The 16,308-nt window shown below is 39.3% G+C and overlaps 1 protein-coding gene and 1 long non-coding RNA gene across 3 annotated transcripts; both read right to left on the bottom strand.

The window, feature by feature from the left end:
- On the bottom strand, positions 1-387 carry LOC127799709 (egg cell-secreted protein 1.1-like). The gene has a single exon (XM_052333931.1). The coding sequence runs from the start codon at positions 385-387 to the stop codon at positions 1-3; it is 387 nt and encodes a 128-aa protein (XP_052189891.1).
- Positions 388-11,011: 10,624 nt separating this feature from the next.
- On the bottom strand, positions 11,012-12,850 carry LOC127799029 (uncharacterized). 2 transcript variants are annotated; one of them, XR_008022521.1, is made up of 3 exons: positions 12,802-12,850; positions 11,512-11,653; positions 11,012-11,406 (listed from the first exon to the last, which is right to left on the bottom strand). It is a non-coding gene; the product is annotated as an uncharacterized LOC127799029 (long non-coding RNA). The 2 variants fall into 2 exon arrangements; XR_008022520.1 differs by having other exon boundaries at positions 11,512-11,650; positions 12,802-12,833.
- Between the last annotated feature and the right edge of the window lie 3,458 nt (positions 12,851-16,308).

The raw sequence follows: 16,308 nt of genomic DNA, 5'->3' as shown, positions 1-16,308 counted from the left end.
TCAGTGAAATAGAGACGGAGGCGCTGGCGGCGGGGAAGGAGGGATGATGTCGGCCGCTCCTTGGCAGTACTCATCGAGAACGTGGCCTTCCTCGGCGGTGAAGCCAAGCCAGTCGAGCATGGAGGGCCTGCAGTCGTGGACTATGGTCTCAACAGCGGCGCAGCAGCCGGGGCCGATGTAAGTCTCGCCGTTGAGTAGCAGCATCACGATCTCGCCTATGCAGGAGTGGATCTCCAGCATGGAGCTCAAGCAGTTGGACGACTCCGCCAACTGCAGCCGCTCCGCCAGGCTCAGACTGGGGGGCGGCGGAGACGCCATTGACGGGAGGATCCCTGCAGCTGCTAGAAGAACAACTGTGAAGAATAAGAGCTTGGGAGCAAAAGCCATCGTGGAAGGCATTGATGGGAAGTATGGGTGGCAAATGTTTGATATATATATATATATATAGACAGACAAGTGTGAGAGTTTTCGTTCGTGCATGGGGGAATTCCGAGAGTTTTTGGGTGATTATTTATTCTTCATGTGATTTAATTATGGCAGTCATGATCATTCATCTCTTGAGTTGGAGACGTTTTCTTAAATTATCTTCAATGTCATATACATACATCTATTTATATATATTGATTTTGGGGAATTCAGAGAGTTTTCGGGTAACTATTTATGTTTCATGTGATTTAAGGCAGTCACTGATCCCACAGGTTGGAGATGAAGATGCCTTGTTAAATTCTATCTCCAATCTCACTTACATTTACTTGAGAATCAAAGGTTGCGCGGGTGAAAATCGTCAAAATATTTATAAAGATGATGTTAGAGTATGACAGAATTAGAGTTTGAATTATGGGAGATTTGAATTAGAATTATTATTTAATTAATTGTTATCTAGTTAATTATATTTATTTAGCTAGTTATAGCAAATGTATGGGTTAGTTTGAGTTAAAATTTTTATTAGTCTCAATTCAAACTAAATGATTTTTTTTTTTAAAGTTCAAACCAACCCAAATTAAAGTAAAAAACCAAACCCATCCACTAGTGGATTTTATGTGGGTTTTGTGGGGACAAAATGATCGATTTACATATAATTTGTTAATAGCAAGAGTAGTCAAGATTTTTCATATATATATATATATATAAGTAATCCATATGTGATAAAAACCATAATTTACATTTCTTATGTGACATCCTATTTTTTTGGCATGTTATTACACTGGAAATTAGGAAAAAAATTATTAAAAAATAATTAATTCAATTTTTACTATTAATTTCCTTCACCCTGGTCTCATTTAGTAAATTCATTTAAAAATCCAATCATTTATTCTGAAATTATGATTAAGGGTAATAGTTAGAGGTTTAACACATTTAAATGTGTACAATTCACTAAAAAATGATTTTAGAGATAAATTTTAAAGAGAATTTATTTTTATTTCTATTAGAGACGGAATTGTAAAAAATGTTATAGAAACAAATTTAGAGGCAAAAATTAGACATCTTTGCCTTACACTTTTGAAAGTCTACATTCTTTCTCTTCAATGCTACTATTGAAGGTTTCATTTTTGTTGTTGTATATTTTTCTTATTATTGATAAAAGGTTTATTTTTGAAATATTGGATCAAGTTTCAAGACATTGATTAAGAATTTCGAAACATGTGTTTTTTAGGCATGTTTTGAAACTTTTCTATGAATATGTCAAAACCTGTTGATGTGTTTAAGATGTTCCAAAACCTACTCTAAATGTTTTGAAAATATTATTAGAAAAAATAATAAAATTCTCCTAAAAGATTTTGTATAAATTTATTTATTTATCTAATTTTTAAATTTTAAAACAAAAACATACAAATTTAGGTATTTCTTTTTGGTTCGTGTAATTACATTAACGAGTGATTGACCAATCAAATCCTTACATGTCATCACTTGCTTCAAGCAAGACAATTTTAAAACATGTTTGTCAATGTTTCAAAACATATAACATAAAATTAGTTTATGTCATTTTCTTTCACTCCAAATGGCTAGTTTTACTCTTAATTGTTGTCAAAGCTTATAAATAACAATTTTTGAAGACTTTTTAAGAGGATGATGAAATTTCAATCTTAAAAACATTTTCTAAAGAATTAAAAGGAGAGATACAAGCTCTTCAAGCTCTTAATTTTTCAAAACTTCCCAAGAAGGGTCAACCATTGTTTCTTTCATCCAATTGGAAAAGTAAGATCCTACTTGAACACTCATCTTTTGGTGTGAGACTAAAAGGCTTGAAAGTGAGTGTTCAAGTGTTCCTTATTGTTGTTTATAAGGTCTCTTTGTCAACACATGACCCTTGGAGTGAGAGACAAGTGTTCATCAAGTTTGATATTCAAAAAAGTGATGAATTAGTTAAAAGAGGAGGCTTTATAAAAGAAAAGTAAGCATATTCTTTGAGAAAATTATGTGAAATTTTTAAAGAATATGAGTATAAAAATAAGTCATATGGATGATTATGGTTTCATTTCAAGTTATCAAGTGTAGATTAAAACATCTTTACAGAGAATTGAGATGATCTGGCAATTTTTGATTGACTATAAGAGATGCCTTCAGACATGTTTTTATTCATAAAGAAATAATAATGTCAAACTTCAATTGGTGAGCTCTAATCGATTGAACATGCTTTCAAAGTAATAAGCTAACATTCTAGTTAATTTCGATTGACTAATTGAGAGACACTAATTGATTAAACATGACTTCAAGGAAAAGGGCCAAGGTTTTGCATGGCTTCAGTTAACTAGTCTAGCAATACTAGTTGTTTGGGCACTCTAAAATTTGTTCTTCAAGACCTTTTTCAAACCACTTATTTTCTTTTGAATTTAGAAATTTTGGGACATCTTCGGAATATTTAAATGTTTTGCCATACGATTATGTTCCTAAAATATACTAAAAATATTGTTTTGTTATTATAAAAACGTGTATTTTACTCTTGAGTCTAGCAGAGAGTATTTTTTTCTTTACCCTAATAGGTGCAATGAGATGTCTTATACCTGTGCTAATCTTGTGATTAAAACAAAAGTTAAGATATTATTCTCAAAATTGAGGCAAGTTTATCATAAGCAAGTAAAATAGAAGTTTATTAAAAATTAATCAATTAATTAATAAATTATTTTTACCCGAACCCATTTATGCCTGAGCATATTTGGGTCGGGTTTAGGGTCAAGCCCACCCCATATGCCATCCCTTGCACTAACAGAACTATGATTAACAAATTTTATAAAGATAACAACATAAATTATAAATAGCAGTAGTGAGGAGATATTTCACTAAGGGTAAATTTACTCTACTACCCTTGGAGACTACCAGTCTGGTGCCGCCACGTGTCTATCTCAAGAAAGCATCACGCGTCCTCCGGATCTCCATCCTAGATTTGATTTGAATGAGAGAGACCCGGTCAATCGAGATTTTCTCCAATGTCCTCTTTCAGGGGTTATCTTATCTCTTTGGAGGGAGTTTTACGCCATCTACAAATGGAGGTCAACTTCTACAGGTATAGGCATCTGACTACTAAGTGACTTTCCATTTTAGGTATCTTTTTCTACTGATTTGAGTGTCAGAGTCCTTTTGGGGGATTAAAGCCCCGCCCTTGCAGGTACTTGGTTCGAGGCAGATCTCAGTGATCGGTCTAGTATCATCATTCGGTGCCTACTATGGGGTCGGTTGCTCTATCTACTCTTGTTCGTCAAGTACTTTGGATGAGCTCAAGTTCCCCCCATCCCCATTATGGCGACAAGAAGAAATCCACCATGAGCTACTAATACTCAACCTATCCCAGATCAGAGTCAACACCAACCATCGGAGAGTGGCCTCGTAGGGGGTCATCCCTCGAATCCCTCGCCACCACACGATCGCGTCGCCCAGTTAAAGGGACAGGTCCAACGCTTGACGGAATTGCTCAACACCTTTTTGACCCAACAACAGCCTCTAGAGGTGAGACAAGGGGAGCACTCCAACCATGACAGTCAGCACTAGGGGGACCGCCACTCTAGTCATAGAGAATTCTAAGGTGGAAGATCCCCCTGCGTTGGGAAGGAGTCCTACCGGGATGAGAGACGGAGTGGACCCTCCAGGCGTGGCGAGTATGAGAGGTCGAGCTCAGAGGAGGAGGAGGAGTCATCTAGTCCCGATTATGCCCGGGCACGAGGGGCTTGGCGAGAAAAACGTTTGTGACATTTGGAGAGGGAGGTTGAAGAGTTGGGACGGAGGGAGGAAGATCCACATGACATTGTTTCTAATAAGCCATTACGTCGAGAGATCATGGCAATTATTCCATCCGAGCGCCTTCGAATCCCAGCCATTAAGCCATATGGAGTCACAACCAACCCAGCTGACCACTTGAATCTTTTCGCCTCTCACATGATGGTCCAGGCGGCACCTGATGCTATGTGGTGTAGAGTTTTCCCGACCACTTTAGAATGACATGGACGGGACCGGTATTCAAGTCTAACACACTAGTTGATTGCTAACTTCGAACAGCTTCAGAACAAGTTCTTGGCTCATTTCACTCCCCTCCGAAGGTATCGAAGGTCAACCATGACCCTTGTGAATCTCAAGCAGAACCAAAGGGAGTCATTAAGAGATTTTGTGGCCAGATTTAATATGAAGGCATTGAGCATTGAGAATGTTGATCAGAGTATTGCTATGGTGGCTTTTCAGAATGCCTTGAGGGCTGGCCCTTTTACCCAGTCACTGGCTAAAAGGCCTCCCCAAATGTTCACGGAGATCTTAAGTCGAGCCACCAAGTACATTAATGCCGAGGAGGTAATGCGGGCCAAGAGAATTGAGTACTCGGATAAGAAAGAGAAGAAAAGTCAGAATAGGGAGCAGAAGCCTGAAGATAAACTGGGCCCACGGGGGGAAAGGTCGGGCCCCTATGGAGTCCGGTCAGGTTCACCCTACTTAATACCCCTCAGGCTGAGATCCTAGCTACAATTGAGAATAAGGATTATTTGAAAAAACTGAGACCTATGAAGGCCCCGGCTAACAAAAGGAGTAAAGACAAGTATTGTCAATTCCATTGAGATCATGGACATGACACGGAGGAGTGCCATCAACTGAAAGAAGAGATTCAGGAGCTCATCAATCGGGGTTTCCTGAGGAGGTTCGTAGCTAAGGATACTGAGCCACAAAGGGGCGAGCGCCAGAGATCAAGGAGCCCCATTCGTAGATGTGGTAGATCCCAAGAAAGGCACAGGACCAGAACCCCACCTAGGAGAGAGAGTTGCCAGGGGGAGGGGAGTCCCCTACAACATTTAATTTTTCATACTTTAGTGGCTGGGGTGGTACTAGGCAAAGAGTCAGGGGAAAGTTTTAATTTGCATCGAAACGCGGGAGTCAAGAGGGCTCGACCAGGGGACGTTATCTCCTTTACGGATGACAACTTACTTGGGTATCCAATTTCTAATGATCCACTAGTCATCACAGCAAAATTGGGAAAATGGGAGCTTCGGCGGATCCTCGTGGACCCTAAGAGCTCATTTGAGGTTTTATATCGACAGGCTTTCTTGGGCATGGGATACAAGATGGAACAGTTGAAGCCAGCTCGTGTCCCTTTGATTGGATTCGACGAGGAAGTGGTATTGCGGATGGTATGTTCTAGCTCTCATTAACTCTTGGAAAGGGTTCTCGGTTTGCCCAGGTCATGTTAGACATTTTGGTAGCAGAGGTCCCCTCGGCCTACAATATGATCCTGGGGAGATCAGGATTAAATGCTCTACGGGTTGTGCCAAGTACTTACCACATGATGCTTAAGTTCCCTACTGTAGTGAGCGTTAGAGAAGTCAGAGGAGACCTAAGGTCTGCCCGAGAGTGCTACATGGCATCCATTAATGTAGCTAGGGGTATCGTGCAAGAGCAGTCAGAACCCCAGGAAGATTCAGGACAGGGACAAGGCCCCAATGTGAAAGAGGTCGAAATTTTCCCTCCTGCCATTGTCAGTTTTTTGTTGGAGGGTCCAGAGGACCCGAAGATTGCTGAGCTGGTGGATGAGCTCGTAGAGGTACCATTGGACCTGGACCGTCTCGATAGATGCGTGAGGGTGAGCGCCCAATTGAAGGACCCTCTTTGGACCCGGATTGTATCCCTTCTTTGCCAATATGCAGATATTTTCGCATGGTCGGTCCAGACATTCCTAGCATAGACCCGGAAGTGATGACGCACCGTTTGGGAGTGATACAACAACTCTCATGTTGACGTGACAGAGGATACTATTCCAATTGGTTCCTTTTTATTAGGGGTGGTCCTTTGGGGTCACATCTATCCCCATTATTTTTAGCCTTCGTTAACTTCGATATGGAGGTAAGGCCTTAGGAGTCTCCTCCTAGACCCCTTAGGTCAGCCTCTTTGGGGGTCATTTCCACCCTCTTAGCCTTTCTTTCCTTTTTTATTTAGGGGTGGTCCCATGGGACCATATCTGGCCCATTGGTTTTCCCTTTTTTATTTAAGGGTGGTCCCTTGGGACCATATTTGGCCCATTACTTTTTCCTTTGACTTTCGTTCCCTTGGAAGGATCCCATATAATAAAAAGTTGCACATATAAAAAGAAACATAATGGGATTTTATTGAGAAAATATGTAACTCCAACATCCTTGGGGGTATCCCACTATTGATAAAATTTCCTCAAGTTTTGAATATTCCAAGTATTCTTTATAGGAATGTTGTCCATGGTCTCGAGATGGTATGCCCCGGGGCTGAGGGTCTCGGCAAGGCCTTCCCAAGTTGGCGACAACTTGTTAGAATCTCGAGGGTTGCTAACACTTGCTCGTCGAAGGACTAGATCACCAGGTAGGAAACTCCGAGCTTTCACCCTCCGGTTGTAGTACCTCTCAATCCGCTGATTATAAGCCTCTTGGTGAACCCTTGCCTCATCCCGAAACTCCTCCACTGTATCCAAGTTATTCCTTAAGCCTTACTCACTAGACTCCGGGTCAAAATGCTCAACTCTAAAAATTTGAATCCCAATCTCTACCCGAATAAGGGCTTCTAAGCTATAACATAAGCTGAATGGGGTCTTCCCGGTGGACCCCTTCCTTATGGTTTGATAAGACCAAAGGATGCTCGATAACTCATCCACCCAGCTTCCATCTACCTTGTCGACCCGGGCTTTCAATCCATGGAGCATAGTCCTATTGGCAAGCTCAATCTGTCTGTTAGCCTATGGATGAGCTACAGAGGTGAAGTGTTGCTTGATCCCCAACTCTTGACACCATTCTTTAACTATACGATCTATAAACTGGGTCCCATTGTCTGAAACAATCACCCGTGGGATCCCGAATCAACAATCCACGTTCTTGCATAAAAATTACTTCACTTTCCATGCAGTGATGGAGGCCAGTGGCTCAGCCTCTATCCATTTGGTGAATTAATCTATAACAGCGATCAAGTATTTAACTTGACCCACAGCAGGTGGGAATGGACCTAAAATATCAATCCCCCATTGGGTGAAAGGGCACGACTGAACCAGGTAGGTGAGCATGGCATTAGGAACATGGATTAGGTTGGAGACCCGTTGGCATCTTTCACATTTCTTGACCAGCTGCTCTGCATCAGACACTATAGTTGGCCAGTAATACCCTTGTCGAAGGGCCTTCTGATAAAGAGTCTGTGCTCCTATGTGACTTCCACATATTCCCTCATGGATCTTTCTCAAAATATAGTCAGCTTCATGTGACCTCACGCATTTCAAGAGTGGTTGGGTGAATGATCTCTTATACAACTCGTCATTGATTAGTATAAACTTCTGAGCCCTCATTTTCACCTCACGGGCCTCTAAGTCATTCTCCGGTAGCTCTCCGTCTTTCAAATAACTGACAAAAGGATCCAACAAACATGGTTCCAAGTTGAGACATAGCTACTCCACGACCTCGCCAATGCTTCTCTGGGGTAATGTCTCGATAAAAATCTATCGGGAATTGGTTGGGAAAGAGGCCGACGCAATCCTGGATAAGGTGTCTGCTTCCATATTCTGGGATCGAGGCACATGCTCTATATTCACAGATTTGAAATGACTCATCAATTCCTGAACAAAAACTAGATATTTGGACATATGGTCCTCCCTGTCATCATATTCTCCCTTCACTTGCTGAACCACCAGGTTAGAATCGGACTATACATTCAGATGTCTCGCACTGAGCTGTGTGGCGAGCCTCAAACCAACTATAAGAGCCTCATACTCTGCCTCATTGTTGGACACCCGGAACTCAAAATGCAAAGCATATAGACAGGACTAACCCTCGAGGCTCTTAATCATCAGCCTCGCTCCACCACCCCTAGAGTTTGAGCTGCCATCCATGGTCTTAGGCTGTCCTCTGGTGATCCTCCAAGCCTAAATCCTTCAGCAATGAAGTCTGCTAAAGCCTGGGCTTTAATAGCTGAACGAGGCCTATACTCTATGTTGAATGTTGTTAACTCCATCGACCACTTCATCATTCTCCCTGAGAGCTCCGACTTCCCCAAAACTTGCCTTAAAGGTTGGTCCATAAGCACGATGATAGAGTGTGCCTGGAAGTAAGGTCACAACTTCCTCACTACGACGACTAGGGCAAATGCTAATTTCTCCATGGGGGAATACCGAGCCTCTGCCACAGACAATCATTTACTCGTGTAGTATACTGGCCTCTGCTTCTTATTCTCTTCGAGCAACAGTACTAAGCTCATTGCCTCATTTGCTACGGTTAAGTAGAGGTATAACAGCTCGCCCATCCTTAGCTTGATGAGGACTGGTGGCGAGGCCAGACATTTCTTAAGCTCGTTGAAGGCCTCTTGACACTTGACGTCTTAGACAAACTCCTTGGTCATGGATAAGGCTTTGAAGAAAAGAAGACCATTTTCTGCCAGCTAGGAGAGAAATCTCCCTAAAGCTGCTATCTTTCCCATGAGCTACTAGACCTCCTTAATGCTTCTTGGGGTCGGCATTTCTAGTATCGCCTTAATCTTCTGGGGATTCACCTCGATCCCACGATGATGCATGACATACCCGAGGAACTTCCCTGTAGAGACACCAAAAGCGCACTTAGAGGGATTAAGCTTCAATTAGAACTTGCGCAAAGTTTTGAAACACTCTTCCAGATCTGTCGGATGCTCCTTTGCCAGCAGGCTCTTTACTAGCATGTCATCCACGTAAGCCTTCATGTTGCGACCTAACTGGTCTTGAAAGAGCCTATTTACAAGCCGCTGGTACGTAACCCCTGCATTCTTTAAGCCGAAAGGTATAACAGTATAGCAATAGGTGCCCCGGTCCATAATGAATGTCGTCTTCTCATGATCCTCTTTATGCAACGGGATCTGATGATATCCCTGAAAAACATCTAAAAAACTCATGAGGTGGCATCAGGTCGTGCCATCAATTAGGGCATCGATCCAGGGAAGTGGATAACTATCTTTTGGACAGGCCTTGTTAAGGTCAGTGAAATCAATACATAACCTCCACTTACCTTCTCCCTTGAGGACCAAAACCACATTGGCAAGCCACTCTGGATAATCGACCTCTCGAATATATCGTGCTGCCACCAATTTTTTCACCTCAGCCTCTATAGCCCTTGCCCTATCTAGGGTAAAATTCCTCTTCTTCTGTATGACAGGTCGGTACCCCATCTTTACTCCCAAATGGTGCATCATCACTTTCGGGTCTATGCCAGGAATGTCATAGACCGACCATGCGAAATATCTACATATTAGCGAAGAAGGGATACAATCCGGGTTCGAACAGGGTCTTTCAATTGGGCGCTCACCCTCACGCATCTATCGAGTCGGTCCGAGTCCAATGGTACCTCTACGAGCTCATCCACCGGCTCAGTAGTCTTTGGGTCCTCTTGACCCTCCAGCAGAAAACTAACAATGGTGGGAGGGGAAATTTTGACCTCCTCACATTGGGGCCCTGTCCCCATCCTAAATCTTCCTAGGGTTCTGACTGCTTTTGCACGATACCCCTAGTTGTATTGATGGATGCCATGTAGCATTCCTGGGCGGACTTTAGGTCTCCTCTAACTTTTTCAACCCCCGCAGTAGCAGGGAACTTAAGCACCATGTGGTAAGTACTTGGCACGGCCCGTAGAGCATTTAATCCCGATCTCCCCAGGATCATATTATAGGCCGAGGGGACCTCTGCTACCAAAATGTCTAACATGACCTGAGCAGACTGAGAACCTTTTCCAATAGTTAATGAGAGCTGGAACATACTGTCCATATATACCACTTCCCCCTTCGCCAGCAAGGCCAAGACCACTAGTCTCGGCCACAAAAAAAAGAAAAAAAAAAGGGGGGGGGGGGGGGGGGAGAGAAGCCTCTTACCTTTTACTCCACTCCAAAAATACATTCACTCCAATAATGCTTAGAATGAGGGGACCATGTCCATTCCCTTTTATAGAGTTCTTTGAGAGCCATGAGAAGTGTAAGGGGACATTGAGTTGGAAAGCGAGCCCAATAATTGAGATAATTAATCTTATTTTTTGCAAAACTCTTTTTTACAGGAGAGTAAGAAAGTTTGGATGACTGCTCCTTCAGCTGCACGAGCTACTCCTTTAGCTGCACGAGCTCCTTACCCGTACAGCTCAAGGAGTTGGGGGGGGGGGGAGGGCAAGTGGTGAGGAGATATTTCACTAAAGGCAAATTTACTCTACTACCCTCGGAGACTACTAGCTTGGTGCCGCCACATGTCTATCTCAGGAAAGCACCACGTGTCCTCCAGATCTCTAGGATCTCCATCCCAGATTTGATTTGAACAAGAGAGACCTGGTCAACCGAGATTTTTTTCAACGTCCTATTTCAGGGGTTATCTTATCTCTTTGGAGGGAGTTTTACGCCATCTATAAATGGAAGTCAACTTCTACAAGTATGTGCATCTGACTACTAAGTGACTTTTCATTTTTGGTATCTTCTTCTACTGACTTGAGTGTCGTCGGAGTCCTCCCAGAGGATTAAAACTCCGCTCTTGCAGGTACTTGGTTCGAGGTAAACCTCGATGATCGGTCTAGTATCATCAAGCAGCATACATTATGCAGGTTGAACAAAATCTAAAATGTTCTATATATAACAAAGTAGTAGCTAGTTATCACAAATAAACTAGCTATGCACAATAAGGTTTTTAAACACACCATATAATATAATAACAGGATTGAAGGCAAACACTCAAAGAGTGAGGACCCAATCTTTCTTCTTACTTTTAGGCAACTCTAAAAACACAACTCTCCAAAAAGGTTCACTCTTCAACTTATCCAAGGCTTTGGAGTAAGCTGCAGAATTAAGATTCTTAAATTTTTATAATGCATCAATGCACTCTCTTAAAAGGTAGCCTCCGTCATCTGTATTGTCAAGACTATTAGGAGTTTGCTCCGAACCATCTCCATGGTTAGTGTGGCTTGGGAAGCGCAGTAGAGATCTCGTTGCATATTTGTTCACCTAAGACAACCAAAAACACATATAATATTATTAATTTCTGGAATAAACATCTGAATCAATATTCATATTTTACAAAATTATTATATTAAAGATGAGACAACTTACATTGTCAAGTCTCACACAAAGATGATTAGGAGTTGTGACTGTGCTTGTTGGGATACGATTCCAACCAACATCAGTCCCTTTGAGTAATGGGTTCAACGGCTTGCAGTTGACTAGTTGAAACATGTCTTGGCTGGCTTGGCTACTTGGTTATGCATGAGGATGAAACAAAATCACATCTCATTAAAGACACAAATCCAGAGATTGGATTGAAAAGAGGTGAGTTTTTGAATGAAAAACAACACACAAATGTTCATATGAAGGAAATAAGCCATCATCAATCAAATTTGAACAATTTTTGTAACTTTTTTACCTCCCTCTCAACCCTACTAATTAATACTTGGATGAATTAGTTCAATCGACAGCTCCTAAATTTTTCTTCTAAGTTTTCTATTTTAAAAATTATAGAAAAAATTTAGTTGTTATTGTTGCTATTATATTTTCTTCTCATTTTGTTAATTATTTAATTCATTATTATAGTTGAAACAATCCTTCTCTTAAGTGAGATTTTGGTGATGTGAAGTAGATACAGGGTTGACATTTGACCAGAATAGGATCATTTAGAGCATGAAGAAAATTCTTTTTTTTTTTTTTTTTTGGCTCATCAAATACACATCGCGTAGACCATCAAAAGAAATGCACAAGAAAGGAGCGGATCTAGAAAATCTATACAGTGGAGGTTGATTTTTTTTTTTTTTTTTGTTGAGATATATAGTTGTACATCACAAATTTTAAGAGGATCTGTAATTTTTTTTTTGGACTGAGTTATTATTAAAAATTATTTTTTTATATTGAAAAATTAATTTTAATTATTTTTTTATACTAAAAAATTGATTTTAATAGTGGGCTGCGACTGACAAAATAAATGTGTAGGACCGATTGCATGAACATGCACATACACAGAAATTATTTTCTCTATTATCTTTTATAAATTCTTATGAAAAAAAATCGAAGACCAAATTTGGTGTTACCAACACACACAGATTAATTGCCTGCAATATTAACCACCTCAAAGCAGTAACCACTAAAAAACTGTCAAAAAATTATTTATATCTGTATAATTATTTATTTACTTACATAGTTACACAAAATTAACTATTTATTGTATTAAAAAAAAGATTAACTTAAAAAATCGGCTCAATTAAACGGAATTTGAAGTTTGGAAGAACACAGCAGCTGGGTTGAGGAGCCACAACCTCTGCAAACCAAGACCACTACAGACTTTGAAAGAGAAGACTAATATGTGTGTGTGTGTGTGTGTGTGAGAGAGAGAGAGAGAGAGAGAGAGCATACCTGAGTTGAGGCGATGGAAACTCTGCAAAATCTGAGAGTGCAACAAACTCTGAAGGAGAAGACTAATACATATAGATATGGGAGAGGGAGAGGGAGAGGCCTTTTTAGTCAATGTTATTTTATGAGTCAACAAAGTCAATTATATATACGTAGAATAACCATTAGTACTGTATGATATTTATAAATAGTTTAAATATATATATTATCGAAATTCATTCATTCATAAATTTATTAAAAAATAACTCATATTCACGTGAGTATTGAATCTTTGAACACCATTTTCAAATCAAAGAAGAGAGGATTTTTTTTTTGGGTTAAAAAAATAAGTTCTTTTTAGTCAATGTTATTTTATAAATCCACAAGGTCAACTATATATGCATAGAATAACCACTATTGCATAGAAATTCATGAATAGTTTAAATATATATATATTAAGAAAGTCAATTTATTCATAAATTTATTAAAAAATGACCCATATTCACGTGAGTATTGAATGTTTGGAAACCTTTCTTAAATTAAAGAAGTCTTTTTTATCTTTATTATATTTTTTAGTTGTCATAAAAAGTTAATAATTTTATTATTTAATATTATATTTTATTTGATGTGTGAATATATTATTTAAAATTATTTTTCTTTTTTGTTTGGTATGATGTATAATAATATCTTAATTATAATAATAAATTTACCAAATTGCCCTCACTGTATTGCCTCCGCACCAATTCCTCCTCAATACCCGCCAGGCCACCACCGACTTGGAAAAGTCAACAACATTTGCAAATAATAAAATAAAAGATCAATTCTAACTTGTCTTCTTACCAGAATCCACAATTAGTCTTAGCATATTTAGCGTGAAGTATAATCTTTGAGATGGTTCTCTATTTAGGATCTGTTTTATATTTTTTACACAATTTTTATTTAGCCTGATCCACAATTTTTAGGATAGTTTCCTAATTAGAATCTCTTTTATATTTTTGAATAAAATTGTTCTTGTTGCGGAAAATCTCTTCAAAACAGAAAGGATTAGTGCAATAAAACGAATCAAAATATAGATAAAAAACAAAACGTAAAGTAAACAAATACAAACTCCCTATTTTAACCGTTCCAGGCTCAAATCTGAAAGACCAGTTATCCCTCTTGGTAACACCAACGAATAGGAACCACAAGCCCCTAATGAAGCTCTCAAACCATAAGCCCAGAAAAGCCCCAATACCTCTCGGCCAAACTAGCAAAGTAAACCCTCTATCTCGCTCAAACGATCACAACCACACACACAATAGGTAGATCGGTCACAAAGATAGCAAGATCAAGGCTCAAAACGAGGAGAATCACTTACCCGAAAGAAAAAACCCAGATCTAAATAAATAGGGTGCTCTCAGCAACATCAAAGGGACCGCCTCCCTCACAAAAGGAAAGGCGGTTGAATCCCCCAAAGGAAACAGCATCCATAGAAGGCAAGAGTGCCTTCATCGTTATTGGATGAACAAGGACTGAAGCGATGAAGCAATCGACCAAGATAGGAAACACGAGAGAGAGAAAGAGAGAGAGAGAGAAAGAGAGAGAAACTAGGGCTCGGCCGAAAAAGATAAGAGACGCCAGCAGAAGAGACAAAAGTCTCTTTTATACGTGGGCCAAAGAAGATATGGGCTAAGCTTGAGTGGGCTTCACCCCCATTTGAGCAAATGGGCTGAGGCCCATTTCTCCTCTAAAATGGGGAGTGGGCTTGTGGCCCGACTTCTAAAATGAATTGCCTAAAGAGGACGATAACGGTCTTGGGTCCTTCAATCTTGGGTCGAAGCCTATGAAGACCCATCCGAAAAAATCGTCATTGCCTTAGGTCTTATTAGGGAACAAAAAATAACAAATCTCCACCTTGTTTCCTAATAAGACCAGCAAACAAAAAATAGTAAAATAACATACAGCAGAAAGCATAATCAGTAGGTAAAAGAAGACCTTACTAATTCTCACGTAACTTTACCAATGCTTAGGAGTTCTAGGCACCTTTTGAATTTTTCAACAGTAAGAACCTTTGTTCCCATATTAGAGGGGTTAAAATCTAAATGCACTTTTTCAAGTTTAATAATATCTTGAGATATAATATCACGAATAAAATACAATCTTACATCAATGTGTTTAGTGCGTTCGTGAAAAACAGGGTTTTTACACAAGTGTATAGCTGATTGGCTATCAAAAAAGACAATAACATTTTCTGTTAGAACACACAGTTCACTAAGCAAACCTTTAAGCCACAATGCTTCTTTAATTGCTTCTGTAGCAGCTATATATTCAGATTCAGTAGTGGACAAAGCAACAATATGTTGGAGTTGAGACTTCCAACTAATACATGAATTACATAAAGTAAACACATAGGATGATGTTGATTTTCTATTGTCTCTATCACCTGCATAATCTGAATCTGTAAACCCCATTAAACTCATTTTATCTGAATGATATTTATACACTAATCCTACATTGGAAGTACCCCTCAAATACCTAATTAACCATTTCAAAGCTTCCCAATGGACAAGACCTTGGTTTGTCATAAATCTACTTAATGTGCTAACTGCATGGGCTAGGTCTGGTCTAGTACACACCATGAGGTACATAACCGATCCTATTGCATTTGAATAAGGGACTTTACTCATGTACTCCTCTTCTTCTTTGTTAGCTGGAGATTTTTCTTTTGACAGAATGAAATGGGCTCCTAAAGGTAAAGAAACTGATTTGCTTTCATGCATGCTAAATCTTTTTAGAATTTTTAACACATATGAAGTTTGATGCAAGAATAACATGGAATTTGACCTATCTCTTATAATTTCCATACCTAGGATTCTTTTAGCCATACCTAGGTCTTTCATATCAAATTCTCCACCTAAAGCAGATTTTATGTTATTAATCTTTTTAACATCAGGGCCAATAAGAAGCATGTCATCAACATAAAGTAAAAGAAATACACAATCATCTTTATTTTTATGCTAAAAATATAGGCAATGATCAAAATCACTCATTTTAAAACCAATTGATTTAACAAATGAATCAAAACGTTTATACCATTGCCTAGGACATTGCTTTAAACCATATAAATATTTTTTCAAGAAACATACAAAATCTGATTTTTTCTTATCTTCAAAACCTTTGGGTTGAAACATATAGATTTTTTCATCTAAATCACCATGGAAAAAAACAGTTTTAACATCAAGTTGTTCAAGTTCCCAGTCAAAATATGCAACAAAAGCAAGCATGACACGAATGGTGGTATACTTAACAACTGGTGAAAAAATCTCATTATAATCTACCCCTTCCTTTTGTGTGAAACCTTTGGCTACTAACCTAGCCTTAAATCTTATGAGGTCTTTTTCACTTGTACCTTCTTTAACCTTAAAGATCCACTTACAGCCCACAATTGACTTATCTTTAGGTCTAGGTACTAATTCCCATGTATGGTTTTTATTTAAAGAACTCATCTCCTCTCCCATTGCTTCTTTCCAATTTTTAGAACACTCATTTCTA

Source organism: Diospyros lotus, chromosome 4, assembly GCF_014633365.1.
Source record: "Diospyros lotus cultivar Yz01 chromosome 4, ASM1463336v1, whole genome shotgun sequence".
NCBI classification, from domain to species: Eukaryota; Viridiplantae; Streptophyta; class Magnoliopsida; order Ericales; family Ebenaceae; genus Diospyros; species Diospyros lotus.
The sequence above is the reverse complement of the archived record's forward strand: the minus strand, read 5'-3'. Positions and strand labels throughout refer to the sequence as shown.

Excerpts from the sequence above, each read along its gene's own strand:
- LOC127799709 (XM_052333931.1), bottom strand. The coding sequence starts at position 387 with ATGGCTTTTGCTCCCAAGCTCTTATTCTTCACAGTTGTTCTTCTAGCA.